This window comes from Fistularia commersonii, chromosome 14, assembly GCF_037954325.1.
Source record: "Fistularia commersonii isolate RoL2024-O1a breed Wild chromosome 14, RoL_Fcom_v1.0, whole genome shotgun sequence".
NCBI classification, from domain to species: domain Eukaryota; kingdom Metazoa; phylum Chordata; class Actinopteri; order Syngnathiformes; family Fistulariidae; genus Fistularia; species Fistularia commersonii.
In genome coordinates, this window is record NC_141297.1 from 15331435 (window position 1) to 15358554 (window position 27120).

Consider the following 27120-nt stretch of genomic DNA (forward strand, 5'->3'; position numbering starts at 1 on the left):
GACTGTAGACATAATTCAAAAGATGTTTTCCGTTTTGAATTAGCGGTTGAGGCTCCAGATTTACGGAATATCAGGCTCAAAATTAACTTCCATGTATGTTTTTGGCCTGTTCATCCCTTGATTCCTGTATGCTTCGGTAGGAGTATGAGTGCTCACTGTAACTTTAACTTTCTGCCGATTTTTCTTTTTTAAAGCCTCAATAACATTATGAGGTGTTAAATGACACACACGCACATATTTACATTCTCTGAAATGGTTGATGAATCAAGTTTTTATTAAAAACTCTTTGCAATTAAGCTTTGTTTTGCTCTGATCATGTTGTTATACCAATGGTACAGTTTAAAGTGATAATTTATTCAAAACACCATCAAACCTGCCAAGCTGAGAAACAATATGTTGCCTACATAATATAATCCAATAGAAACTTCAATATTAAACAATCAACAATACATCATATGATGCAATTAGTGCGACCTGTTTGCAGGCTCTGAGCCTCTTTATGTAATGTTATTGCCGAAAATCCATTTTGTAGTGTATATAAACGTAGAGTGTATCGTTACTGGTCATAGTAACATTCTGCTAGAATTAAATAAGCATGTTATTCTAGGATTCAAGTTTTGGTTCATGATCCAATAAATGAACAATGTCTCTGATGCTTCTGGTGTTTTATCGCAAAAGACATAATTAGTTCTGATGAATTTAATCAGAAAAATTACAGCTTAAAAAACAGGTATAAGAGAGTTGTTGATGTGTAATGTCCACTAAAATAAATTATTGGAAGTCTAAAGGTTTGTTCAAATAATGATGGACTGGATGTTCATTTCTCAGCTACTCAGTGTTACAAGTAAAGAAGACCTATTTAAAAAAATGATGATCATCTTAGGTATGAAATCAACATAGTAGGAGTGATACTAACCATGAAATATGTGTTTTGATTACCTAGATCTTCAAACTAATGAATTATTTTGAGAAACAAATATATGATCCATTTACACACATATAAGATGGTTCTTTATCTTGATATTTGGGAAACTGCTGAGCTATCCTTTGACTGTATTTGCTAATATTTAACAAATATCTACACACACACACACAGACACGCACACACATGATTTTGATCTATTTGTTTTTAAGTAATTTGAACATTAGAAGACTGTTCCAGATCAGATCCTTGGTTGTCTACTTGATGCCTGCCACCATGTGGACCCACCAGTTAGCCTGCACAGTCCAGCCTCCCTGCTCACAGAGATCAATTTGCTGGAGGAAATGGTCTTTCGCTCCAGCTTCGCTCTTCTCCTCCTGGAGTGCCTCCCGCAGGTAGCACATGTCCTCGGCCGCGCTCAACTCTGGAATGCCAGTGAGGAGCATGAGTGAGAAGAGCGTGACCACAAGGCGAGAGTGGCAGCGCAGGGAGAGGTAGGCCTGGACGCAAGTGTCCTGAGAGAATGGAGGTATAGGAAACAATTAACATAAACACAGGTAGATATGTTGTTTTGCTTGTTTTGCTCATTAATTACCTCTTGTCACCAATCAATGTAAATCAAGTTTGATGTAAATATTAATTCAACAACAAATGACAATGGACAAATGTTTGACTTGAGGTACCCCGAGGAATCAATGAAAGGGGATACAGAGTTTGCATAGATCACAATTACAATACTAAAAAACGTCTCTGGGGTGGAACACTCAGATATCAAAATATTAAAAATCTTCTTCTTCTTCTCATTTTGGTTTTTCCCATCAGTGAATCAACCTTTTGCCATCTAACCCTAATCTCTGTATCCTCCTCTCTCACACCAACTACCTTCATATCCTATATGAAAATACAAAAATAATGCTTTTAATCCAGTGAATAACCTTACACAAGGCAGACAGGTGATGCCCACACACGCATCTCTTAGCTACATCTGAGAGAAGTTACTGATGGTCTCTGTCCACAGTTAATTGGGACATTTAAAGCTGGGGATCACAAAAGTGGACGGAAATGAGAGAGTAACCTGTCAGAATAAATTTTAAGAATAAGTGTGATGAGAAAATAAAATGTTCTTTTGCTCTTGAAAAAAAACTAACGTTTCAATTTACACTTGAAATGTGCAAATTTAATGCATTTGTAACTGTGATATTTGAAACAAGAAATCATTGACTTGTATTTGTTACATTGTTAGAAAATTTTGAAAATAGCCAGTGATTGGTAGACACACACACACACACACACACACAGAGTGAGAGTGCATGCGTTGTTTTGTTTTGCTTGAATGTAGTTTTTTTTTCAGTATCTTCCAGTTTTTTTTTAGTTTAACAAACTTTGGAAATCTACCAAAGGAACTGTTTAAATTGGTATTGAAACAAAACCAATTGTTAAAAGATAATTCTTAAAAACAGTAACAGGGGACTTTATCCTTATCTATATAACATTATGAATTAGTATATCCAGCAAACATGCAGTTCATTGTGTTTGAGAATAGATTAGGTGTTGTGCGCTTTCTCCTTATAAGTTTGCATTCTTATTTAATCAGTTGGCTTTTACGGACAGATTAACACATTCCCAGGTGTAATTACCTTGAAACGCTGAAAGTAGAGGCTTTTGTTACCTTTGACCCCTCCCATGACATAAAGGAAGTCAGGTGTGAGGACAAAGGGCACACGCTCCCTGTTCATGCCAAGGAAGCGCTTTCTGTTGCCCAGGATGTGACCAAAGTCAATGTGAAACAAGTTCCCTGAGAAAATTGGATAAAAAAGCAGACTGTTAACTCCAGTCAAAAATAAAATCATCCACAGATTAAAAAAAAACAAGTCCGTGACAAAATGAGTTAAGACTTTTTACCTTGGTCCGTGATCATGATATTGTCATTGTGACGATCGCCAATTCCCAGTACATACGTTGCCACACAGTAACCGGCACAGGACTTCACAAACCGCTCCACAGTCATGAAGTGCTGCAGTTGCCGGCATACACACACACACACACTTTAAATCAATATGCGAATATTTATATGCACAGAAAGTTAAGCAAAGCTAGTGAAGGTATGTGAAAGTAAGTTCCACTTGTGCTTAAATACTTAACATGTTTAAATAACGCATTACAAACCTTTGTCAGAATGAATTTAACCCCGTTATTCAGTCACAAATCTAGCATGGCAGTATTTGCTTTATAATTATGTTTTAACACAGATGCCCATGTAAGAAAACTTGATTAATCATACAAATGTTCCTCGTCCTGTATTTTCCTTTACTTTCATTTACCTGAAACTACATTTGCTCTAACATTTTGATGCATTTTTGAAAGGTATACAGCTTACTGTTGAACTTTATTTCTTGTTGATTTTCTCTGTCTTTTTTTTTTTTTTTTTTTTTTTTTTTTTTTTTGCTTTTTTTCTTTGATGAACTCCTCCAGACACTGGTATTCAAATCTTTGTGTGTTCATCACTTACAATTTCCTGGAGTGGACATTTGGACTTGAGCCACTCAAACAGAGCGTCATTTCTGAAGGCTGCATTCGATCCCCCATGGTTTCTCTGGACAGCAGCAATGGTCACAGCATTTCGTACAATCTCAATCATTCCTGTCAATCAGACATGGGTTTTAATTATTTTCTGAGTATTTCAACTGTATCAATCACTTTTGTTGGAAACAATGAAACTAAGAAACAGGGCAACCAGGAGTGGTATAGGAGGTGATGCTGAATGGAAAAAAAACAAAAGCATCATGTTATAATTGACAAGGACTGGCTTTCCCAAAATGTTCCCAAAGTGTATACAGTTTTGTGTAAACAGATCTACATGCAGTGAGCACTGACCAAAGAACCAAAGGTAAAAACAGATCCATTGAACACAATTTACTCTCAAACAGGACCTTCAAGATGTGGTTAATGAACACATGATTGCTTTTTCATTTTTCTATATTTCTTGATGGCTGAATAAACACAAATGATGTCATTTCCAGTCTCAAGCAAAGAGGATGTGTCTGTGGAAACCTAATTTTCATAATGAGACACAAGATTTGAGCTGGCGACAATGTGAGGACTGAGGAAAGAGAAAAGTCATGTCTGCAGCACTGACGCTGAGTCAGTGGGATAAGTTCTTTTTGATATGAAGGAAATCTGTATCCGAAAGACTGGGACAGCAAGAGTTTAAGGAAAATCAAAACAGAGTTATGCAGATTTAGAATTTTGAAGGAATGTAGGTGTAGGAGTGTGTATAGCCCCAGACAGAATGACAGCGTTGTATTTGGAAGAGTGGTCATACAACCCCCTCTGCTGTCTTATATTGAGTTAATAATGCAAAAACGGAGAAAGATCAGAACAATGATGACTGGGCCCCTGATTTGAGTCACCTCATAAAGACTTTAAAGGGATTGGCACAGTAAATATGATGACATGCGCTTTCTTAAACTAGAAAAATTAGCCCTTTGTTTATCTTTGCTTATCCCTCTGATCATGTGGATGCTGGAGCCTATCTCAGCTGTCATGGGGCAAGAGTCTTGGTACACCCTGGATGGGTCACCAGTGGATTGCAGGGCCGCATATAGACAAATAACCATTCACTCTGTCATTCACACATCTGGGCAAATTTTCCAATATATTATCATTTATAATATATCCATTTCCTGTATGTTTTTGTATCGTGGGAGGAAACCAGAGAACCCGGACAAAACCCATGCAGACACAGGGGGAACAGGTAAACATCACACAGAAGGGCCGCATATGGGAATCAAAAGTGGATCCATGGAAGCGCTCACCACGACACTACCATGTCGGCAATCTCACTAAATACAAAAAGAAAAACTCCCTCTTAGAAGCAGATGTAAGGAGAGCACTCAAGCAAATTAGAAATTATAGCATCAGGATGAGCTGCAGGACCATTATTACTTCTACTATCTAGGTAAGAGTGCTGACAAAGAAACCCTCCCAAATTAAAGGAAATGGGAAGGGGTATATGTAGTAATTCCAATTAGTCATTGTTTTGATTTTTTTTCTTTTATTTGACCAGAAAAATAACAGTGGCACTAAACATTAGTGAACCTTTTATTCTGTTCTTGAGCATGACTGAGTTCATGTTCATATCAATGGAAAGGCAAAACATAAATTTTCCCCTTCAACAAACCAAAAATGGCATCTGTGCCCATGTGTTGTTTTATCGCGTGTACTGGGGGGTTGTAGTCAGCTATCTATGAATGAAATGAAAAAAAGGATTCATAGAAGCTCTTCATTGAATGCTGCAAAATATGTATTTGCAAACTAAATAGCCAATCAAAATATGGATTTAACCTAGTTAATGTGATTCTTGCTCCTGAACCTCAGCACACAGAATATGCAAATCAGGGTTGCAAAACCTCAATAAATGGCATTGTCAGTAGGTGTCGCACCTAGGTGGTTTTGGCACATATTTTGAGCGACAAGAAATCAAACACGTTTTATTTTAATGTTACAAGACCACCATAATCTTCAAATCTAGAATTACATTTAGAAAAAACACTAACAAAATAAAGTACAGCAGAGGGATGAAAGCTGAGCACCATGCTGAGCACCAAGAACACGTGAAACCACCAAAAGAGCATACAGCTCTTGTTTGACTGGTTGAAATATTACCCATGTTGTGTCCGGTTGAGATACAGCCATATGGCACAAGGTTCAGGTCCAGGGATTTCTCCTGCCAGATTGAATCCATCACTCCCAAAGTCTAAAAAAAGGACGGTGTCAGAGGTTCATGTACTCCCCACCGTAAATAGGATGAGGATACAGGGGATAAGAAAAAAAAAATGCGATACAAATTCATATATCTCACTTGAATCACCAACATGTCCTGTCTGAGGTCGTCGCCCAGCTTGAAGATGATTCCGACAGGTGTTACAGGTATCGGCGAAGACATGGGACAGAACTCAAGCCAAAGAGGCTTCTTTTTTGATGCCATGACTTTGCATTTCTCCAACTAGATACAGATACTTGTGTTACTTAACGCATTTATCAAAATGTGCCATGGATTGATAAATCAACCCTGCAAAACAGAACGGTTGATTAATAAGAAAAAATGGCAAATCAGAGTCAGATCTGCATGCGTTCCACACTCATTGTTTTTGATTGCAGAAGTCAAATGAATGTCACTTTAATGATCTTCCATGTAAGCCTTAGCAGTTTCTTTGTTTTAATGTGCATGTAATCACCAGAGTGAAGCGCTAACCCCAATGTAATAAGGGGTGCTATTTGCCAAACCAGAGTTGAGGCTGTGAATGAAGTGGGTGGCTCGTTGATTGGGCCTCGGCTGTTGTCCTGTTTTCCTAATAATTGGTTGGCTGAGCAATGCTGAGCAATGCTGCTGCCCTGGCAACCAGGTGGTTTTAAGGCTTAAGGCTTAAGTAGGTTATGGTAAGAGTATTCGGGTGAGTAAGAGCAGGTGTACCGGGGTGAGAAAGGGGGAAAAAACAGCACAAAAGTGTAATTTACAGGATCAGGAGACTGTGACAATACAATGCACTGCCTTGAAATTTCAGTATGGTGGGTTATGTGATCTGTGCTGAGCACACTACTATCAGCTATGTTGTGTTTCTTGATGTACCCTTGTAACTTAAAGTCTGACATGACAGCATGAAGTTACAGAAAGTTCTTGTGTTTATTCATAATAATTTATCCTTTATTAATCTCTGGGGGGAAATTCGTTCTCTGCGATAAACCCATCATGGATGAACCATGAGTTTTCGGCATGCAATCCACCAGCACCAGGGGTTCAGTGTCTTGCTCAACAACACTTTGACCCACTAGGAGGAGCCAGAAATCGAACTAGGAATGTTCGGTTCCAAAGACGATTGCTCCTCCTGGGCCACGGCGGCCCCCATTTGATTACCGTATTTTCCGCACTATGAGGTGCACCTAAAAGCCTTTAATTTTCTCAAAAACAACAGTTTTATAATCTGATATAACCTTCTATATGGATCAATATTGGGTTAATATAGCTACCGTAGTCGGGGCATCGTCGAAGTTGCAGCGGTAAGAAACGGTAAAGGGGAATTCCAGTCCCACACTACTTGTGTGTGTGTATAAAGACCCCAAAATGCCACCTTTCAAGAGACATGCTTACGCAGAGCTCAAACTTAAGGCGATCAGTCACTCAGTAGAACACGGAAATAGAGCGAGAATTCAACATTAATGAATCAATGGTACAGAAGTGGAGGAAGCAACCAGATGACCTGTGCCAAGTAAAGAAGACTTAACAGAGTTTCTGAGGAAACAAAATGAGATGGCCACGGTTTGAGGATAAACTCGAACAGTGGGTGGTTGAACAGAGAGCAGCGAGAAGAAGCGTCTCTACATTCACTATTCGAATGAAGGGAACAACGCTAGCAAGCGACATGAACATCAATGAATTTAGAGGAGGTCCTTCTTGGTGCTTTCGTTTTATGAAAAGCTTTGAACTGTGGCAAATGGAGTAGGAAAAACATTGTTTTCGACAAAGGCGGCTCAAATACCGGTAAGAGCTACCGATACGTACGGTAACTTTTTGTGAATGCACGACGTTGTTTTGGGAGTGAACAGAGTTGTCAGAACGTTGGTTTGTATTCTATTAATGAAGTTTGACTGACTTATCTGACTGTTTTGTTGACATTCTCTTTAGCCAAGGTTCATCCAGTGGATGCATAATGCAATCCCAGCCACAACAGTAGTTTCTATTCTATGCCCCTTACAATGCGGTGCACCTTATATATGAATACTATTTTAAAACAGGCCATTGATTGAAGGTGCGCCTTATAATCCGATGCGCCTTACAGTGCGGAAAATACGGTAAATTGAAGGTGTGATGCTCAATGTTGTTAGTGGCTATGTCCGCAGGTGGGATGTGAGTTGGAGAAGACATTCTGGAATGAGTTTGGAGGAAGTGATGCAGAATATACCTAGAGATAAGAGAGTGGTAATTGGTGCAGACTTCAATGGACATGTGGGTGCAGGAAATGAAGAAGTGATGGGTAGATTTGGTATACAGGATGGGAACGCGAAGACAAAGATGGTGGTAGACTTTGCAGAAAGGATGGAAATAGCTGTAGTGAACAATTTTTTTTTTCGGAAAATACAGAAACATAAGGTAACTTGTAAGAGCTGAGGTGGGAGCACGCAGGTTGACTACATCTTGAATAGACACTTTGGGAGTCACAAGGTTGGATAGGATCAGAATCTATCAGAGGAACAGCCCATGTTGGATGTTTAGGGAGAGACAGTCAGAGAAGCCAGGCTGAGATAGTTCAGTCATGTACAGAGGAGGGATAGTGAATATATTGGTAGACGGATGCTGGAATTGGAGCTGCCAGGCAGGAGGTCTCGAGGAAGACCAAAGAGAAGATTTATGGACGCAGTGAGAGAAGATATGAAGGTAGTTGGTGTGAGAGAGGAAGATACAGAGAATTGGGTTAGATGGAGAAGGTTGATTCGCTGTGGTGACCCCTGAAGGGAAAAGAAGAAGAAGTATCTTTTACAGGGCTTACCAGGACCCTTCCAGCCTTGATGCGTGGGTTGTATGGCAGGAGGAATTCATTCGGCAGATTGCTGTTCTGTAGGAGCTCCTGGAGCTTGAGTGGAGCTGAAGTTAAGAGCAACACAGGACTGTAAGGCTACAATGTGAAGTGATGGTGGATATCCTTTCAAAAAGACTTGTGGGGCAACACAACTAGCATGTGTCGCACGCCACACGAACACGAATGTGCACACGCACCTGGACTCATTTCCCTTCGGCTTCTCACACTAACTAACGGCTAACTTCACACACCTGCTTTCACTCACAAAAGTACAGTCACCTGATCAGGACTAGCACGAAGACACGAACATGAGATGTTAAAAAATATCGCTTAATGCATCATTAAATGTTATTCATTAGAGGAGAGCAGACATGATGTGCTTCTGCCATTAGTCTTTAGCTGAGCTGCAGGCTTTTAACAAGAATCAAACCAAGTGGGTAAACAGTGACAAGAGCTAAACAAACAAAAAAAAATGGAACAAAAGAAGTCTTTCCTGAGCTTGTAGATTAATTTTTTTAATGTGCATACTTAGTAAACATTTATAGCAGGTGCTTGACTTAAAATGTGGTAAGTGGAAACACAACCATATGATAACTAAACATTAACACCTTGATGATGCCATGTTTGAACCCAAACCTTAATCATAAACATTAACCAGTCATGTTCAAACATGTTCCCTCTGTGTTTTCCCGGATACTAATTATTTATATACTCACTGTTTTCTTGTTTTAAACATTATTTTATAGGTTTTGCTGTTCAAGAGTTTATCCACTGCTGCTTGTTATAGTACTTTGATTGTGTCCCTTTGAGTGTTCTCTGAAAATCATTTTTTCTCAGCTTCTTCTCAGCTTTATTTATCTTAGCTGCATTATTTCCTCACCATATGTATCTCTCTGAGTATAATGGCTTATCTTTGTCGGAGCCATTGTGTTAAGGCTGACCCTTCACAAGCAGAGGATGGAAAAACACTCACATGACATCTTTCCACAATAACGGGGGAAATATATGACGTCTAACATGCTGTATTGAAAAGAACACTATTCTTGATACACTGGATTTTGTAAAGTCCAGGTGGCATATTTTGATGAACAGTCGTTTACCTTTCTTCAATGACTACCTGAACTGCATCAATCACTGCAACGGATGCAAAACGTTGCAGAACGACTTGTTAAAATCTTTAGTATGAGCAATATTTTCATGTTTAAGAGACCTGATGATTGGGATTCTGGCCTCTTTCAATTAGGTTTGGTTTGAAACCTAATAGGACTGCTATTACCATTGTATTAAGTGCAAAAATTATCCATGATATTAACACTTGAATTAAACAAATCTCTTATTTATAATGTTATGTCCACAAGAAATTATCTCCATTATTTTGCCTTTTACAATGTGATCAAGGTTGTTGATCCTCTGAAAAAAAAAATGAACTGGGCAAAAGCCTGCGTTTGGATTCTCCTGTTTCTAGAACTTGGAGAATGAAACAGATTGGGGTATAAAATTTCATGTCTGAGTTATAACCATAGCTATTTCCTGAAAAACAAAGTCCTTTATTATGCTGTCTGTATGCTTTCAAAGACACTTAAGAGTTTATTTTTATACCATTCTTTCAAATCTGGTTGACAGGAAATATGAAAAATGACTGCCTTGACTGCTGTTGTTCTGTAAGGTTACTGTGTCAAAGAGAATAATTCTGTCTCTAGCTTTCAATCAGTAATTCACTATCGAATAAGAAAAAGGTATTTCCAGCACGGCAGCTCAGAAAAACGACATAATTCTGCTTGAGCAGGAAGCTCCAAATGTAGAGCTGTTCCCTCAGCAGAAATAAAATGAAATATTTCGTGACTATTTCATGACTCAATGATACATTTCACCAATCGTTGCTGAAGAAAGATAACTGAACTATACAAGTGACAAATCTCCTAATTTGTAGCCGCAGCTTCTGAAGGGCAGGTCCTACCTGTGGGAGGAAGGTCAGTTTTGTCGGGGTATAGTTTCTTAATCATGATAGCGACCTCCTGGAGAGCCTCCACCGCCTGGACCTGCAGCCTGAAGCTGTCAAGCATGGCCTGCCCACATCCCAGGAGGTAAGCCTCCAGAATCACTGCCATGCGCTGACGGAAGTAAGGAGACCCCGCAACCTCACTACGGAGGTACCAGAAGAAGAAGTGGCCGATTCTTTTGCTCTGCAGTTGGAAGAACAGAAAAGTCCTGTGAGTGAGTAAGTGAGTGGAGGAGCCAGAGCAGATGAAAGCTTCAAAGCAGCTTTAATAATGTAACTGCAGTTACTATATCACTTAAATCTTTAGACCATATATAACAGACAAGCTCTTACTCAGAAAGTATTTCCTTACATATTGTACCTAAAATTTTATTTCAAACAATTGCAATTGTTTTTTTTTTCAGAACTGTTCACCGTGACACTAATATCTCTGATCAATGAATGCGTAGCATCCAAGTTCTATCAGTCATCTGGGATCATGAGGGACTGCTGTATTAATACTAATGCAAAGGCTTTATTTATTATTGCTGGTTGGCATTAATAAGCAATTGAGTGTGTCTGATAGCCCACAACCAGACACACACACACACTCACGCATGCGGGGAAGCATGCACAAACACACACACACACACACACACACATCTTGCCTATACCTCCATTACATCTTTTCATGAAACCATGATGTTGTGGTGGCTGAATGACCCCTGATCCACAGTATATAATGAGGGGAAAGTAAAGAGGTATGAGATATAGAAAAAGATGTGAGTATGAGGCATAGAATTAAAAAAGATGCACTCATATAACACTCAGGTGGAATCACTCATCATTAAAAAGTAAAAAAAAAATGTTATTTCAACTATTTTCATGAAGGAGCCCCATGACTCACACGCAGAGCTCTTTGGATGAGGTACCGGGCGAGGAAACTGTCGTGGTACGGTTCCACCTTGAGGGTCTGTGTGATAAAACAGAATTGAGAAATCCTTGAGACAAAAAAGATAACTATGTAAATGACGTAAGATTTTAAATTCTGAAGCTCAAAATGAATATGAAATATGAACACATGAATCTGTCAGTGCTAACTGTACAAGGTGTATCTCCTTCTCAGGATGAAGTATTGTAATACAATCAAAGTTGTGAAAGAGTTTGAATATATATTTTTGAATCCATATCAGTCAATATCACCATAAGCTCCAGCCACCCTGACATTGAATCTTATCGCATAAATTGAAGAAAAAATGTAGCGCCATTCGAGGCCATCGCCACCAAGCCCAAAGCACAAATTATAATTAATTGTATACTGTTTTATTGAATATTTCATTCCATCTTCCATCCACCTGTATATATATCTTTGTTTTTATGTGTACTAGCTATTTTTTCCTTCTTACTTGTATTTTGTTTTATTTATTTTCTTACCTTAGTTCGTCCCTTCCCTGTAAAGTGACTAATGCCAACCCAGAAACAAATCTCTTGTTCTTTCAAAATTGGCAAATAAAATTATTCTGATTCTGATTCTGATCTTAGTCAGAAATATTTCATGCTCGAAAATTCCCTCTAAACAGAAGCGTCAGATATGCTCGTGCGCCTGCATCAGTGTGTTGTTACAGCTTTTTACAGACACATACCTGCACAAGCTGCAGCAAATACATCAGTACATCATCATTGGACAGGCTTTCCAGTCTCTGGACTGCTAGTCTCCTCACTATCTCATCAGGATAGTCCATGCTCAGCAACTCCAAGGCCACTGTAATATCCAGCTCTGCAGGATCCATATTTTCCAGGAGCCAGTAGACATCCCTGACCATTACATTGTTCAGCCAGTCCACTCTGCGAAGGTAGTGGGGAAGGTTGAAGGAATAGAGGACACTCTCCTCGCGGAATCTTTTGAGGCAGGTCTTGTCTGTGCCAGAAAATGAAGATGGAGATATGAGGGTCACTGATTCAGTAAACTCTTCCTCCAGAGATTGGAGATGCAGATTGGAAGAATCAGCATGGGGGGAGGAAGATAGAAGGGAGGTGGTGGAGGGCATGTGAGGAGAAGCTGGAGGTTTGGCCTGAGACATGCCAATGCTGGCATTGTCGGTGGCCTCAGAGCTCAGGCGGTTCGGAAGGACCACGGGAAAGCTGTAGCGATCAAGCAGGAAGCTGATAGCCATGGAGTCAGCCACATCTGGGTTAGTAGCAGAGGACAACTTGTCAGCTAGATAGGTGATGGCTTCCTCCTCCTGATCAGGGTTGGGGTAGGACCACATATGCAGAGTGTAAGGGCCCTGGCTAAGAACAGACCTGCGGAGACAAGCATAAACATTCATTTTTGTATATGTTGGAGCAAATCCGCTGTTTAAAAATATCTACTTTGCAGTTGACCCATCCCACTGAATGCAGGTACGCAGATTAGGTACCATATGAATATGATCATCTGAAAAAAAAAGACCTGACCTGTGATCGATGAGGAGGAGATTGACAAAGTAGAGGACTCCTCCCTTTCCTTTCTGTGGTTCCGGTGTCTTATAGACTGAAGATTTGCTTGGGGTAGACTTTGGATCCTTAGGTACGGGGGTATTGTCGCTACCAGTGGCATTAATCGTGAAGCCCAGCTTGGCACCACGGGGGAGGTTGCTGAGGAGCAAATCAAAGCTGAGCCACTCATTCCACAGTACTTCATCTGCGAAGGCCTTTGGTGTAGAAGATACTGATGAAAGAACCTTATTGCCATACAGGATGGAGGCCTCGACAAAAACAGACTGAGGGCATTTGCTTGGGAGATTTGGGATGTCAATGCCCAGGAGTTTGAGCCTGAGTTTTCTTTTGCAGTCCCACAAAGATATCATGAAGATATCCTCCAAATCCTTCCCCTCAAGACTAAGGTCTTCATGGGAACTGAGGTGACCACTGAAACCATCAACAAGGGGCCATTCCACAAAGTTGACAGTGTCCTCCAGCAGCTGTGACAAAGGCACCACAGACAGGTGGAGGTCTTGGTTGGTCTTCAAGCACTGACGAACCCACTGGAAAGAGCTAAGAGAGAAGTCACCGGAAAAAAACTCCTCCCTTCCTGTGACTTTTAAAGCGAAATCATCAGGAGCGACTTCATACTCCTGGTCGGCCATCACCGTTTTAAAAATCTGAAGAACAATTTTGGGAGTAGCAATAAAATCGACCTCTATAGTGAAGCTGATCAGGTTCATGTAGTGTAACGTGATGGGGAGCTTTCTGTTTAGCTGGTTCTGTAGGTCAGGGGGAACAGGAGCATGCGTGATCCAAGACTCCGTCGAATACAACTTGTTATCCCGTTTTCGCAGCTCTTGCTTTCTTGGCAACGCAAGTTTCCTTCGGGTGAATATGAGTTCACCAAGTCTATCAGGCACATATTTGTCCAGGTCACATCCAATCAGGTGAGCCAGAAACTCCTGCTGCTTCCGCATTTCCTCTGAATCGGCTGCAACTGGGGGTGCGACAACGATGCGCGCCGATAGGCGACCAGTGTCGTCATATGACCACGGGATGTCTAAAGTCCTGATGATCTGACAATCGTCGTACGCCTCATACCAGTCTTCCCCCCGGATGTAGAGCAAGGTGTATTTCTCTGGATTCAAGATGGCAAATGGGTCGGGATGGAAATTCTGCTCCTGCACCTGAAAACCAAATAAGACTTTCTTAGCATTGAACAGTTGCGGCTTATTTTATTCACAACATGTAACTTCACGAAAGGAAATACCAGGGAAAATACCCTCAGAAATATACTTTTTAGTCAAAATGAGAAACATTCTGGCAGTATGCCCTCCATTGAGGATCGATACACTTCCAGAGTTAAGAACCAGACTTTAAACATCACAAACTGGACACTACCTGTTCTCCCTTCTCCCCTCTTGTAGGAGATACAGATCTCTGTTCGCCAACGCTACCTGAACCAGGAACAGCTTTGACCTTACATGTCATTCACGCGCTAATAATAACATCTACACCTGATCATCACAATGTTATTTTATTGATCTAATTACCTCATCTTTGCACTACCTCACTGACTACATTATTCATGTGGGTCATCACCCTTTTTGCACTTTGCATTTTGTATTCTAATGTTCTTTGTCCAGCCATTGTATACTTCCATGTAAGTGCGATATGTAATTGTAAACCGCAGCCAAATACCTTGTGTGCGGGTAATAAACTTGATTTTAATACTGATTCTGAAGCAGTGTGTATTATCTCACACTGATGTACTTTTTTAATTGGAGTGGGCATTGATTCTCTCCCTCTCAGATTTTGCAGTGCCGTGCAATGAGTTTCATGGCGAGTGAGGCACTGACTCCTTTAGAGCCAGGATTTACGATAGCAGGAACTCATAAAGGTTATCTTATTCCCTATTCAATTGGCAGCATGTATACTGACGACTGGCCATGCTTCATATCACCATTCATCCCTCTTACCCACACATACACACACTTTAATGTAAACACATACACAGGTTCATAATTGGCCCAGAAGGTTTTCAATAGACAACAGAGCAAATGTGCTTAGCAACCTCCATGTTCCCTTAAAAATTATAATCAAGTAATTACCAATAACCGAACAGAATGATGACCCTCAGTTGATCTTTTAGTTGTTTTTAAAACTTTGAATTGCGGTGCTTTAATATATCTTAATACAGGTTGCTGTAGAGAAGAAGAGAAGAAGAGAAGAAGAAAAAAGAAGATAAATCACTTACTCTTCTCAATTGTAGTTTTTTTTCTTTAGTCTCATATTACTTTTTGGAAAAAAAAAATGAAAACTATTTTTGGCCTTACCTCTGATAGTATCCTATTCACCTTCCGTCTTCACGGAAAGCTCTGTTACTTTGTTTTGTGGTAAAAGTTCTCCGCATTTTGTTTTATTTATATTATTTGTTATATTAGCCTGCGCTTTCAGAGGTGTGGCTCAGCTCGCCGCTGCCGTACCTCCAATTTCTGCACTGGATTTGACCAGGAAACATGTAGATTCATTGATATATTTATTTTATTTGAAAAAAATGTCAAATATATATCTGAGTCATACAGAAAAGGCAATTATGAGACAGATGAGTAAGGAACTGTTGAGACCATGCCTTCCCAGGATCCAACCACTGCAAACGTCTCATCATAATTGTTTTATAAATGGTTTCAGTCAGCATACTTTGAGGAAATAGTGAAATTAGTGAAAATATGTGGCCCATACGGGGATCGAACCCGCGACCTTGGCGTTATTAGCACCACGCTCTAACCAACTGAGCTAATCGGCCTCTTCAAATGCAAACAGTTCTGTAATTTATTTTTTTTCCAGTAATTGATATCCTGCCTATGGATCTATGACTCCAGGTGAGAATCCTACCTGCATGCAGATGCGCAGACGCAGCTGATAGACGCTGCACTGCGCAGGAACGATGACGGACACACTGTCCCGGTCCGTAGAGTCTCCATTATTTGTCTTCTGCGGGGGTCCAGGAACAGATTGGAAATCACAGATGAACCTCAAAGTGTTGTCAGAGCCGCTCGGAGTCCGAGACTGAGCGTCTGCAGACGGTTGACTGACGCGCAGATCCGGAAGCGACGCTGGATTCATGGTAGATGCTTCCCGAGGAGCAGCTGGGGCTTTTGTTGTTACTTGTAAATCTTCCAGTGATGTTCTATTAAATGAAATATAACAACTGTAACGGTTCGGGCACGGGTCGACCTGACCGACCTACTCGACTGCATGGAAGTGTGTGTGTGTGTGTGTGTGTGTGTGTGTGTGTGTGTGTGTGTGTGTGAGAGAGAGAGAGAGAGAGAGAGAGTGTGTGTTTGTCCTCAGAGTTTCCTCATTCTTCTCCCACTGACGCAGATTAACAGTATTTACCAGAATACTGAAAAGATTGTCATTGTTGTTCCCTGTCTACGCTGCCATCTGATGCAAAGTGTCAATAAATATTCAGCCTTCTTTTATCCTTTTTGATCTATCAATGAATATTGGTGATCTTTTCATAAAAGTGCACGACATATTCAAAAGAGGCCTTTTCGTCTGGTACACAAAAAGTCACAAGGCAGCAGTGATGACTTGTAAAGGCACCAAACCTGTTTGTGTTGTTTATGAAAAATGTCGTTGCTGTTCAAGCCGCGGGTGCAGCCGCATGACACTTTCTTTTCTGTTTTATCTAAAGCTTCACTTATTTCCTCCTTAGGATCCACATTAGATATTTTGATCAAAAGTAATCGTTGTGTTTGTTCAACAACATAGTGTGCCATTTTTCTATTTAATCACAAAGAAGAGCAGAGCTATTATACTAATCTTGTAGAGGTATTGTCAGAAAAAGAGGTACTGTGGTTTTCAGTCTTCTGTGTAGTAGATATTGTTTTACATGATAGCATTTCTTTTGTTTGTTGGAATATCTAAGAGCATTTACCCTGTGCATTTAGATATCAGTCCATGTCATTGTATTTGAATAGTAAAGTGTGGGGTAGTGAGGATATGGCTGCCATAAATAAGGTTCAACAAAATAATTTCACTGTGATAAACTAAGTTGTTGATTTTCATTGTTCACAGTTATAGGCTTTGTGTTATTGAAAAGTTTTGTTGATTCCATTGATTATGCTTATTTATGGTTACTTTGTTTTGCAAAGTCCCTGCCTCTTGACAGAATCAACACCTACACTGTGAACATCAATTAAATTATATATTTGAAATAGAAAACACTGTCTTGAAATGTAAGATGAAAAACTATACCACATTGTCGGATAACTTCTCCCATTTTCCAGTCTTTTGGGTAGTATCTCAATGTTATAGTGCTCAGATTAATGTTTTTCACATTCTGCTCTTTTGTTATCAAAATATAAAGAGGAAGCAATAATGGGCACCAGCAAGTAATGTTGTTTTCCATTTTTTGTCGACACAGATAAGTACAGATCTGAAGTCACATTTATACAAAGTCGCATTCATCTTTACATTTGTTTGTGCAATATTTGAGGTCACTCTTTCAAGGTTCAAGACAGCACATAGGAGTCCTGAGCTTTTGGACACAAAACAGTGAAGTTCAAGAGACCACTGTTGTTAAGTTCACAGTTATAAAAATTTGACTATTTGCATGTATTTAAGCACAATGAGTAGAAGTACATAATTGTAAACGTCATTTGATTGGCATATACAGTGTGTAATAGGAATGTAAAGTAATAGGAATGTAAAAAAAAATATATCTAAAAATAGAATAAAACATCCCAATGTAATGGCTTATCAATCCAAACTTTTTACATTTTTTTTTCATTTGTCATCTTTTTTCAATTTTTTTTTACACGATACAAAGCTAATAAAAATAATGTATAACTATAGATTAATGAATACGTTAGAGAGATAAAGAAAGCATTGCGAGATCAAGCACAGAAAATACACGTAGTTGACATCAGTACTCATCATTTCTTATTTCCTGTTAGGATGAACAGATGGAATGAGCTGCTCCTATTTTCTTTTCAATTCTTTTTTGTGTGAGTGACACTATCAACAGATAAGACATTTTCAACATGACATTATGTTTCCATATGGAATGGGTGAGTACAAAACCTGGAGGAAAAACAAAGCAGGCATTCTTCAGGGATGTGTCCTTTGTCCAATCCTCCACAATCTCTCTCTCAATGTGGGCAAGATGAAGGTGATGAGGACATGAAGAAGGAGAGGAGAGGAGACCTCATCAGTCCCTGTCCATCCAAAGTAAGCAGTTTTAAAATCCTGGGTGTTCACATAAGTTACAACCTCACCTGGTCCCTCAACACCACATAAACAGTTTAGAGGGCTCAACAGTGGCTGTCGTTTCTATGGAGTATGAGGAGGTAAGATCCTGAGAAACATCTCCAGCTGCATTGTGTGTGACCATTTTAACCAGCTGCATCACCATATGGAGGTGGAGTGCAAACACCTGCAGCCGGTGGTAAAAGAATGCAGAGAAGATCACCAGGACCCCCCTGCGTTCTCTGCATAGCATCTACCACTGCAGAGTGCATAGGAGAGCTGCTTCCATCGCCCAGAACCACCTCAACATGGATTGTTCAGTTTGAGGTACGGGAGTGTGAAACGTGAAACGACATGATGAAGAACATGTTCTACCAAACTGCTATTCGACTCCTGAATAGCTGACATGGGTCAATAATGTACTACTAACTATGTACTACCTCAAGACAATTCTGCACTTTACAACCTGCAGAGCCAGTACTGGACCCAAAAGTTTCTGGAACTTAAATATATTTATTTAAGCTGCCTTCATCCAACCTGCTCTGTGTGAGTATGCACATTCAAAGCCACATTCAACTTCAACTTGCACGTATTTCTAAGACTGCTTACATATTTGTGTACTGTTTACAATTTCCTGCACATCTGGGTACAACAGTATGTTAATGATTTATCACTACTTATCTGACTGCCTTGCGGATAGTAAAATCACTGTGCAGTAAAACAAATTTCAAGACTGTACATGTTATAATAAATACTTTGAATCTTGAAAATTAAACTGAAAATACCAACATCTTAGGCAGCCCCTTCTTGTCATTTTTCAATTCACCTGCAGCATTAGTGGAGGAATCCTCATTTAAAACAGAAAGTTGTGTAAAATACAAACTCTGGGTTTTTTAGGTGAGGTTTATATAGATATTGATATAGATATAGATATAGATATAGATATAGATATAGATATAGATATAGATATAGATATAGATATAGATATAGATATAGATATATAGACACAATGCTCCAGGTTTGTCAAAAAATGGCAAAAAAGGGGTTCAAATGCAACAGTATGTGAAGAAAAGTGAGGCTTCCCCATTTGTCAAGGCCATTGACACATTAGGAGTGATTTGTATTTGTGATAACATATTCCCAGAGAAAGATCATCATTGTGTGAAAGGAAACATTTATATCACAAAACAAGAAGTAAGTGCACAGAAGGGCTTCAAACAGGTCATTGCAAGTTCCTCCCTTCCAAAGTAGAACCTACATTGTGCTAGCGTCACAAGTTTTCAGTTTTTCCGCTAAAGAAAATCTAAAAGCAAGGGTTTTTGCAGAGGTGACCTTTACTACCAACATGGAAAAAGGTTTACATCTGCTCAAAAAGTAACTTGTTCATCCTTGGCCTTTGCGCTATTACTTAGTCACAACGAAACGTGTAAACGACAACAAGATCAAGAAACAGAATTGAATACTTGGAATCAGAAAAGGCAAGGCATACTCCATCATCTATGGCGCAGCCTAATGTAAACCTCAAATATACAGAACTACAGTGGAGTAGTTGCCCACTGTTTGTTAGCCATCATGCTTGGTCCACTTTGGGAGAATGCAGAAGTAGAAATGTTTTACAGGTTCATTCATCAACTACCGCTTCCCTTGAACTAGGCTTATAACAAACACAAAAGCCCCTGTTCCTATTTGGCACTCATGCAGAGTCTCAGTCTGGGGTCACCATTCATTTTAAGCCTGAAACCTTTAAAACTGTCCATGAAGGTCTACCTTTTTTAATGGACTGAGAATATTCTATTAAGAATTCTATTCTATTCTGCTTTATTGAGCAAATGGTGTAAAAGAAAATAAAAAGAGCAAAGTTAAATCTTACTTTTTGAAAAACATCAGTGGCTTAGTCAAACTAGACAAGAAACAACAATCACTCCGATGTCTTTACAAGTCCATGTTTTCAAAATGTGAGGTCACTCATTGATGTCTGGTAGTTTTTTTTCCAATTTATAGGTTCTCTTATAAATTTAAATGTTTATTTGCATTATTTTTTGTCCCTAATATTTCTCGATATTTCCACTCTTAGAACCCGTGTTGCTAAAAAGGTCATTTGGGGAGCTTCCATTAACAGTATAAATAAAGGTTTACACAGAAAACAGTCCCGCTGATATATTTCGAATCTTAATCATTCTAAAAAGGAAAATACGATAGGAATCCTCTTCACTGGCCTCTGACATAAAGAGAAGTATTGATGTTTTTCTGTTTGTCTGAGTCACTGGCATGTAAAAGCCTGAAAATCAGCCTCTATCTTCTGCATTTGTGTGCGTGCGTGTATGCGTGTGTGAGAGGGGGGGAGGGAGGGGCATTTTGCTTACAATGACCTTACATTTACCATTCAGATAAGATGCCATTGCCATCTACTGTTCACACCTTCAAGCGCACGCAGAACTTAGCCAATGGCCAGTAACTCCATGTCGTCATGTCTAACCTGTTGGGGATATTGATCATATCATTTCACCCAAAATCGATAACGTCACGTGACAGGCTGAGACAGGTATAGAATGGGATTTAAAGGTGTTACATTCTGATGCCGAGTCTGGGTTTTTGTCGTGCGAAAATGCCCAGTGACGTATAAAAATACGAAATTAAAAAGAGGAATAAATATTACATAAATAAGACAGAAGCGGGATCAGAAAAGAAGCCGCGCAACTGCGTGGTTTTCATTTTACATTCATTCACTTTCATTTTACGCATGACAGCCGGTGCCCAGGTTTTGGGTCGTGCGTAAAAGTGATCGGCTGTTAAATGTAGGCGGCGGTTCTCAGATCATCGGAGGATCCTGTCAGCCGGCCTGGACCCGGTTGTGTTGCACAAATTCGCGGAGTCTAATTCCGTGCGCTGCGCGCACATCGACGGCATGCCTGCCCTTGTACCTTTGGCACAGACTGCGCAGCGCCTGTCTCATCTCCACGCTCCTCAATCCGTACACTAGTGGGTTGATACACGGCGGGACCGATAGCATGACGAGGAGGGAGACGTGGAGGCCCGCCGCCTTAACCGAGGGCGTCGATCGGCCCCCGCCGGCTCCCTGCGAGTGAGAGGAGAGCTCCGTCATCGCCAAGTTGCCCTCAACTTCCCAAAGCGCGTCCGAGGTAGCTTTGAGCAGCAGCGGCAGGAGTTGCAGGATCACCATGCAGCAGTAGAACAACACGGTCTTGCGCGCCATGGTGTTCACCACGTTGAACGGGATGACCGCGTTGCGCGCGTCCTGGTACATCCGCAGGTAGCAGAACGCGTAGATCAACAAGCACACCAGCAGCGTAATGGAGCCGGTGACTTTACGAAAAACGGCGACGGCGCGCGGGAAACCCATGTTCTGCTCCACCATGTCCGGCTCGCACAACAGCCCGTTGGTCACAAGTTGGCTCTCCTGTCCACTCGCCATCTGCAGCAGCACCATCTGGGTGACGCCGATGGAGATGGAGTAGCCCCAGATGAGGCTCAAGGCGATCTGCAAGCGCGCGTTCGTGACGATGGTCACGTAGTGGATGGCGTGGCACACGTACAGGTAGCGCTCCACCGCCATGCAGGTGATGGTGACGAGGCTGGAAAATATGGTGATGCAGCCCATGAAGTGCTGGACGAAACACCAGGTGCTGAGAGCCATCGTCCGGCGCCAGACGAGGGAGTGGATGACCGCCGGCCCGAAGGTGGCTGTCTGGATCAGGTCGCTGGATATTAGATTCTTGAAGAGCGCGACGCGCGGCTCCCAGGAGAGATCCCTGGAGTGGCCCAGGCCGAACAGGGCGAGCCCGTTGAGCAGGACGGAGAGAAAGGTCAGAGAGACGAAAACGCAAATGAGAGCCGCCACCACGTGTCCGCTGGGCAAGAGGGAGAGGAAGAGGCAGCTGGCTGCGTCCGGCGGCTCGTCTGTGCGCGGCACGCTTTGGTTCTCCGCGCCGGTCCAGTCGCACTTTCCGGTGAGGTTGCGCGCCTCCATGATGTCCGGGGGTGATGCCGGTCAGGCAGCCTCGATCATCTTCTGCAGCTGAAGTCAGGCGTCTTCCAGCATCCTCCGCGCACCCCTGACGCCCACCCACCTTTTCGGAGCAGCTCCATGACGAAACTCGGCATCTGTCGTAGGAAACCAGACGCTATGGAGACGCTCATCCATATACAAGGTTTCATTCACTTGTGCTTCACAAGTCTCACCGTGAATGTCCCATACCGGTGAAATGACAATAATTTGTCAATGACATTTCACATGATGGGCGTCTGCTCCTTTATTTCAGTTCAATTTAATCCTGTTTTATTGTCAAGACCAATAAGTGACACACCATCAGAAGTACATCTTTAAAGACTAACAACAAAACACACACACAAGGGCATTAAAATGTAGTCACCAGTGTTTTCTTTGACATAAATAAATTCAGACACATATAACATTTCCTATTACCACCCCTTATTGAGGCTGTTAATCCCAGGTTAAATCAATTTGAAATTATATCCAGCAGATGGATGTCATCTGTTCTTCCTTTGCCTTGATGTTAATTTTAAGTTCCAGCGACAAAGAGACACCTGGATTTCACATTATACTCGAGGCTCTTGACTGCTGATGGGGAATTTGCAAACACTTGCCAGTTAAAGTCAGTATTTGGTTTGTTTTTTGAGGGAGTTTATCTTGAAATCTTCTTGGTGTAGAGATAATTCATTTGTTCATGCTGGCAATCCACAAAATGAACACTACAGTTGAGGTGATAAAAAAATCCCAAATTCATACATTTCCAATGGGTGATTGAAAGCTCAATTTATTTCAGAATCTTGTTTTCCTGAGACAAAAATGTCCACCTTTTCTGTCAAAATTAAGGGCAGAAAGAACCCACTACATAAAAGTTTTCGACCTGAAATTGGATGAGTTGACCAAAAGTGACCCCACCAAAAGAAAAAGCACAATATTTTATTGTTTATATTTCCATCAAAGCTGTACACCAACAGGATACATTGGTTGACTTAGGGTCAGTCTCGACCCATCATATAAAATCACCTTTAAAAAAATCTATACACTGCATAAAATCACACATACAGATCACACACACACATGCACACAGAAATGTTGTTTGCATACTAAATTGTACAGTGTAAAATGAGAAATCTCAGACATTTACTGTTGTGTGTGCTGGGTAAGAAGTGTTTCATGCAAAAAGAGAATTGGAGATGAAAATACAATTAAGCTACTTTATTTCAGAGCTTAGTTCGAGTCGGGTCATATTTGACCCTTAAGAACACAATTCATGCAGGGAGTTAAGATTGCACAAGGGTTGAAAAAAAGAGAAGAAAGGACATTTTAGTTCCTGTCACTTTAATGTTATAAGCCAGTTTAATATGTAAGGAAATGCCATGGTATCTATTTCTCCCCTTCTTCAATATCTGTCCACCAGCTATGTGACACAGTCAAGGCAGAAAAAGAAATAGTAACTTGCCACCTGATACTAACACAGCTATCTATCTATCTATCTATCTATCTATCTATCTATCTATCTATCTATCTATCTATCTATCTATCGATCTATCGATCTATCGATCTATCGATCTATCTGTCTGTCATGATCCTGAACGAAACCAACTGATACTGTATATGTGGGGGAAATGTTTGAGCATGATGCAGTTATGAAAATTGACTGCTATGTAAATTTTATTTGGAAATTATCGAAGGAGTTCAACTTCTCAATAGCTTGTAACGATCTGTGTCAATGAATGTATTTTGAACATGAAAAAATTTGTAGAAGTATCACGGTCTAATGACCTGATCGCATGTCAACATGTAAGCTGACATAATCTATGGTTGCAGAAATCAGCTGAGTGATGCATCGGTCTGCTCTGGCCCAAGAGTAGCTGTCTCGGCTCAGTGCCGTCACGTGAGCCTTCTGTTAGAGGTGTCGTACTTGTCAAATATACGAAAGCATTCTGAAAGCTCCTCTTCGCTCTTCCCGGCCTGGTCCTCCTTGAGCTGCTGCAGCATCATCACCAGGAACTCCTCGAGGTCGATGGTGCCACTGCCTGAGGAGAGCGGAGGGGAAGAAGTGTGAGTGTGTGTTTGTGGAAGTGGCGGCGGGGAGAGTTTGGGCACACTTTGGGCATAAAGGCTTGGGTTACCTAGTTTTAAACATAGAGTGGCTCATTAAAAGATGATTTCCTATAATTAACACACACACACACTCACACAAAACTTCTTTTCCTTTTATTTACTCCTTCAGGGGTTACCACCTCTATCCAGGTGTTAAAGAGTGTTAACTGTAGTGCTTTACTGCATCTTTAAATCACACTCCTCACCCTTTGCTGTTGATATGCCCTGATCCCAACTGATCATCTCTCTGCTTCCTTTTAAATGTCCAACTTATCGTTGCAACCTATTCCGGGCATTTCCGCCACTATTTCCTCTTATCCTATGTTAACACTTGCCCCACCAGCTGCTGCCTGTCTGAACTTTGCCATCCATCCATGAGACACCGATTAATATCTTCTAATTTGAAACAACTCATGCACTCCCAGCTGCCACCAGGTGAGAAGCAAGGTTCAACCTGGACCTGTCAATCACAGAATCACAGAGCCTCTTCCAGGAAACATCCAACCATTCACTCTCTCATTTACACCTTTGGATAATTCAGTGATTGGCTTGCAATGTTTGTGTGTGTGTGTGTCTATGTGCTCATGTGCAAGGTCAAGAGATCTGTTTGACAAATTCAAACATTTTCTCGGCATGTTAAGAGATTCCTTTCTGGAATCTAGACACTTTGTTTGCTGTTGAGCTGAGCCTTGTCAGAGGGGCACTCAGTGCACTCAGCAAATCCTGATTCCGTGCACACTGTGTCTGGTGGTTTGAGGCTAAATGTGCAATTTTCCAACAGCCAGGCATTTGGCTGGTGAGTAGAATAACACCAGACTATAAATTCAATGGATAGAGAATCTATTTGGCCCCTTTTCTTTCAAAAACTTTCCATCACATGAATAAACAAAGTCATGTGACACAGACAGCGAAGTCTAATTTACTTCAGTAAAGATACAAACAACTGTCAGGGTTAGGTCAGCCCCCATTAGACAGGATGTGAGTAGTAATTTTCAATTCATACTGGCCTTGTGATGCTGTTCCAGATTCTGTTCCTAGCCTGATAGGGGGTTCTTCAAGGGGCAGAGAAGGAGGTAGGCATCAAGAAGTAATGGCAAGGACAGGGGGGAAGGTCACAGAAACATGCCTGAGAAGCAGCAGAGGGATCAAGAGATGGAGGGAGTTCCAGGACGGCAACCAGAGGGCTGGCCGGCGGGGAGTAACAGCATAACTCAAGCCTTATATAGGGTGTGTTTGCCTCGAGTGTTCAGCTGCTCTCCCCCGGGGAATGTCCTGGACTAGAGGGAAAAAGGTGGTCTGAATGGGAGGAAGAACGAAAAACAGAGGACTATCTTGTATTTTCTTTTAATTGTAATCATCCATCTACCTTTGGATGGTGAGTCTGTTCATCCCACATCTACAGTTTTACTATAGCGAAGGAGAAGCCCTCGAAAATCTCCAGGCTCGGGGAGCATCAGCTGTCGCTCTCAATCAAGCGCTCAATGAAGGAGGTGACATAAGTTGGGTGGCATGGAAACTGAACCTGCAGTGTGGCTCAAGGGGGAGGCACAGGGGTGAAGATTGAGATAGACGAGGGGAGATTAAGATGGAAAGAGGAGTCGGTGCGGATCAACGTAGAAGGAACACCGGGGGGGTGAGGGGAGGGTTGTAGTTGTTTTGGAGAAAGAAAAACATGTGTCTGTGTGGAGTGGAATGTTCGCAAAGTGACCGCATTACCACAAGAGCAGGTGTTTTGAAGCAGAATTACCAAAGGATTATAACCTACAAAAAAATGAGTCATGATAAAAAAAAGAGAACAGCTAAACCCACCTCTTCTACCCCTCTAAACCCTTCCATTGTTTGGAGTATTGACAGTTCCTGCAGGGGCTTTATTTATTATACTGAAGACAATGGGAATGATAAGGGGAAAGAGTTGCGGAAGAACATTTCTATTCCAGTGACTTCCAATAAATATCATTGCTTTACATCAACTTTAAATTGCAAAGAACACACATCAAGCAACAATGCCATATTTTTGAAGAGTCTGTATGCTATTCTGACAAACATGCTTATTCTGGTGTAACAAACTTATAGAAATGTGGAAATAATAATAAAAACTGGTCAAAATCTTGTTCTCATAGCAACTGGACTTTGTTATCTTCCCTTGAAGATATTTGACCACTAATCACTAATTTCCTGAGAGGCTTCTTCAGTTTGGAAACTTCTCAAACTGGAAAAACCTCTCAGGAAAATACACTTACATGTCTATGTTGCAGTTATGTTGACAAAATTTGCTACTTTGTTATCAACACAATAAGTGGGCCAAAAAGAAAAAAAACTACTCAGGCATTTCTCTTCCCGCGCTGCAGGACTCTGAGGGTGCTTGTGAGGGGTGTTGAAAGGGGTGATGTGCCCAGGCAGCTGTTCGTTCTTCCAAGTTGGGCTCCGGAGGGCTGGAGTTCAAGTGAATCTTATCTTTGAGGTGTCTGAAATGCCGCAACTTCATTGAACATTGAACTTTACAAGCAGGTGCAACCAACCCACCAGGAACAGTAATGAATAAATTATAACTCCAAAAGACTCTTCAATGGGATCTTTTCATTGAGATCTCTTCTGTGGCTGCTCTCTGTACCACTGGTTGTGCTAGAGGTGACAGTCACGCCCTTCTATTTTTACGTTCATACAAAAAGGCAGCCCAAAACATGCTGCCTTATTACAACCAAAGCAACACACACACACCAGAGACCAGCAAAATTAAGAAATATATCTACTGCTGCCTCCAACAATGGCTGTATATCAAAATATTTCCCAATAATTGTGTGTGTGTCCTGTG

General features: G+C 41.0%; 2 protein-coding genes, 1 long non-coding RNA gene and 1 other non-coding gene across 4 annotated transcripts; all 4 read right to left on the reverse strand.

Annotated features, from left to right (window-relative positions):
- Positions 1-293: 293 nt before the first annotated feature.
- On the reverse strand, positions 294-16247 carry LOC147227373 (phosphatidylinositol 4,5-bisphosphate 3-kinase catalytic subunit gamma isoform). The gene is made up of 12 exons (XM_086159244.1): positions 15836-16247; positions 12932-14127; positions 12118-12778; positions 11382-11447; positions 10454-10679; positions 8467-8561; positions 5784-5927; positions 5588-5678; positions 3432-3562; positions 2825-2936; positions 2560-2717; positions 294-1437 (listed from the first exon to the last, which is right to left on the reverse strand). The coding sequence occupies exons 1-12, from the start codon at positions 16064-16066 to the stop codon at positions 1180-1182; spliced, it is 3369 nt and encodes a 1122-aa protein (XP_086015370.1). The 5' UTR covers positions 16067-16247; the 3' UTR covers positions 294-1179.
- trnai-aau (transfer RNA isoleucine (anticodon AAU)) lies at positions 15673-15746 on the reverse strand. Its single transcript has one exon. It is a non-coding gene; the product is annotated as a tRNA-Ile (tRNA).
- Positions 16248-21026: 4779 nt separating the features above from the next.
- LOC147227375 (C-C chemokine receptor type 8) lies at positions 21027-22184 on the reverse strand. Its single transcript, XM_086159133.1, has one exon. The coding sequence runs from the start codon at positions 22182-22184 to the stop codon at positions 21027-21029; it is 1158 nt and encodes a 385-aa protein (XP_086015259.1).
- A 1306-nt stretch (positions 22185-23490) lies between these two features.
- Positions 23491-25873, reverse strand: LOC147227376 (uncharacterized). Its single transcript, XR_015107118.1, has 3 exons — positions 25675-25873; positions 25316-25585; positions 23491-24241 (listed from the first exon to the last, which is right to left on the reverse strand). It is a non-coding gene; the product is annotated as an uncharacterized LOC147227376 (long non-coding RNA).
- Positions 25874-27120: the final 1247 nt, after the last annotated feature.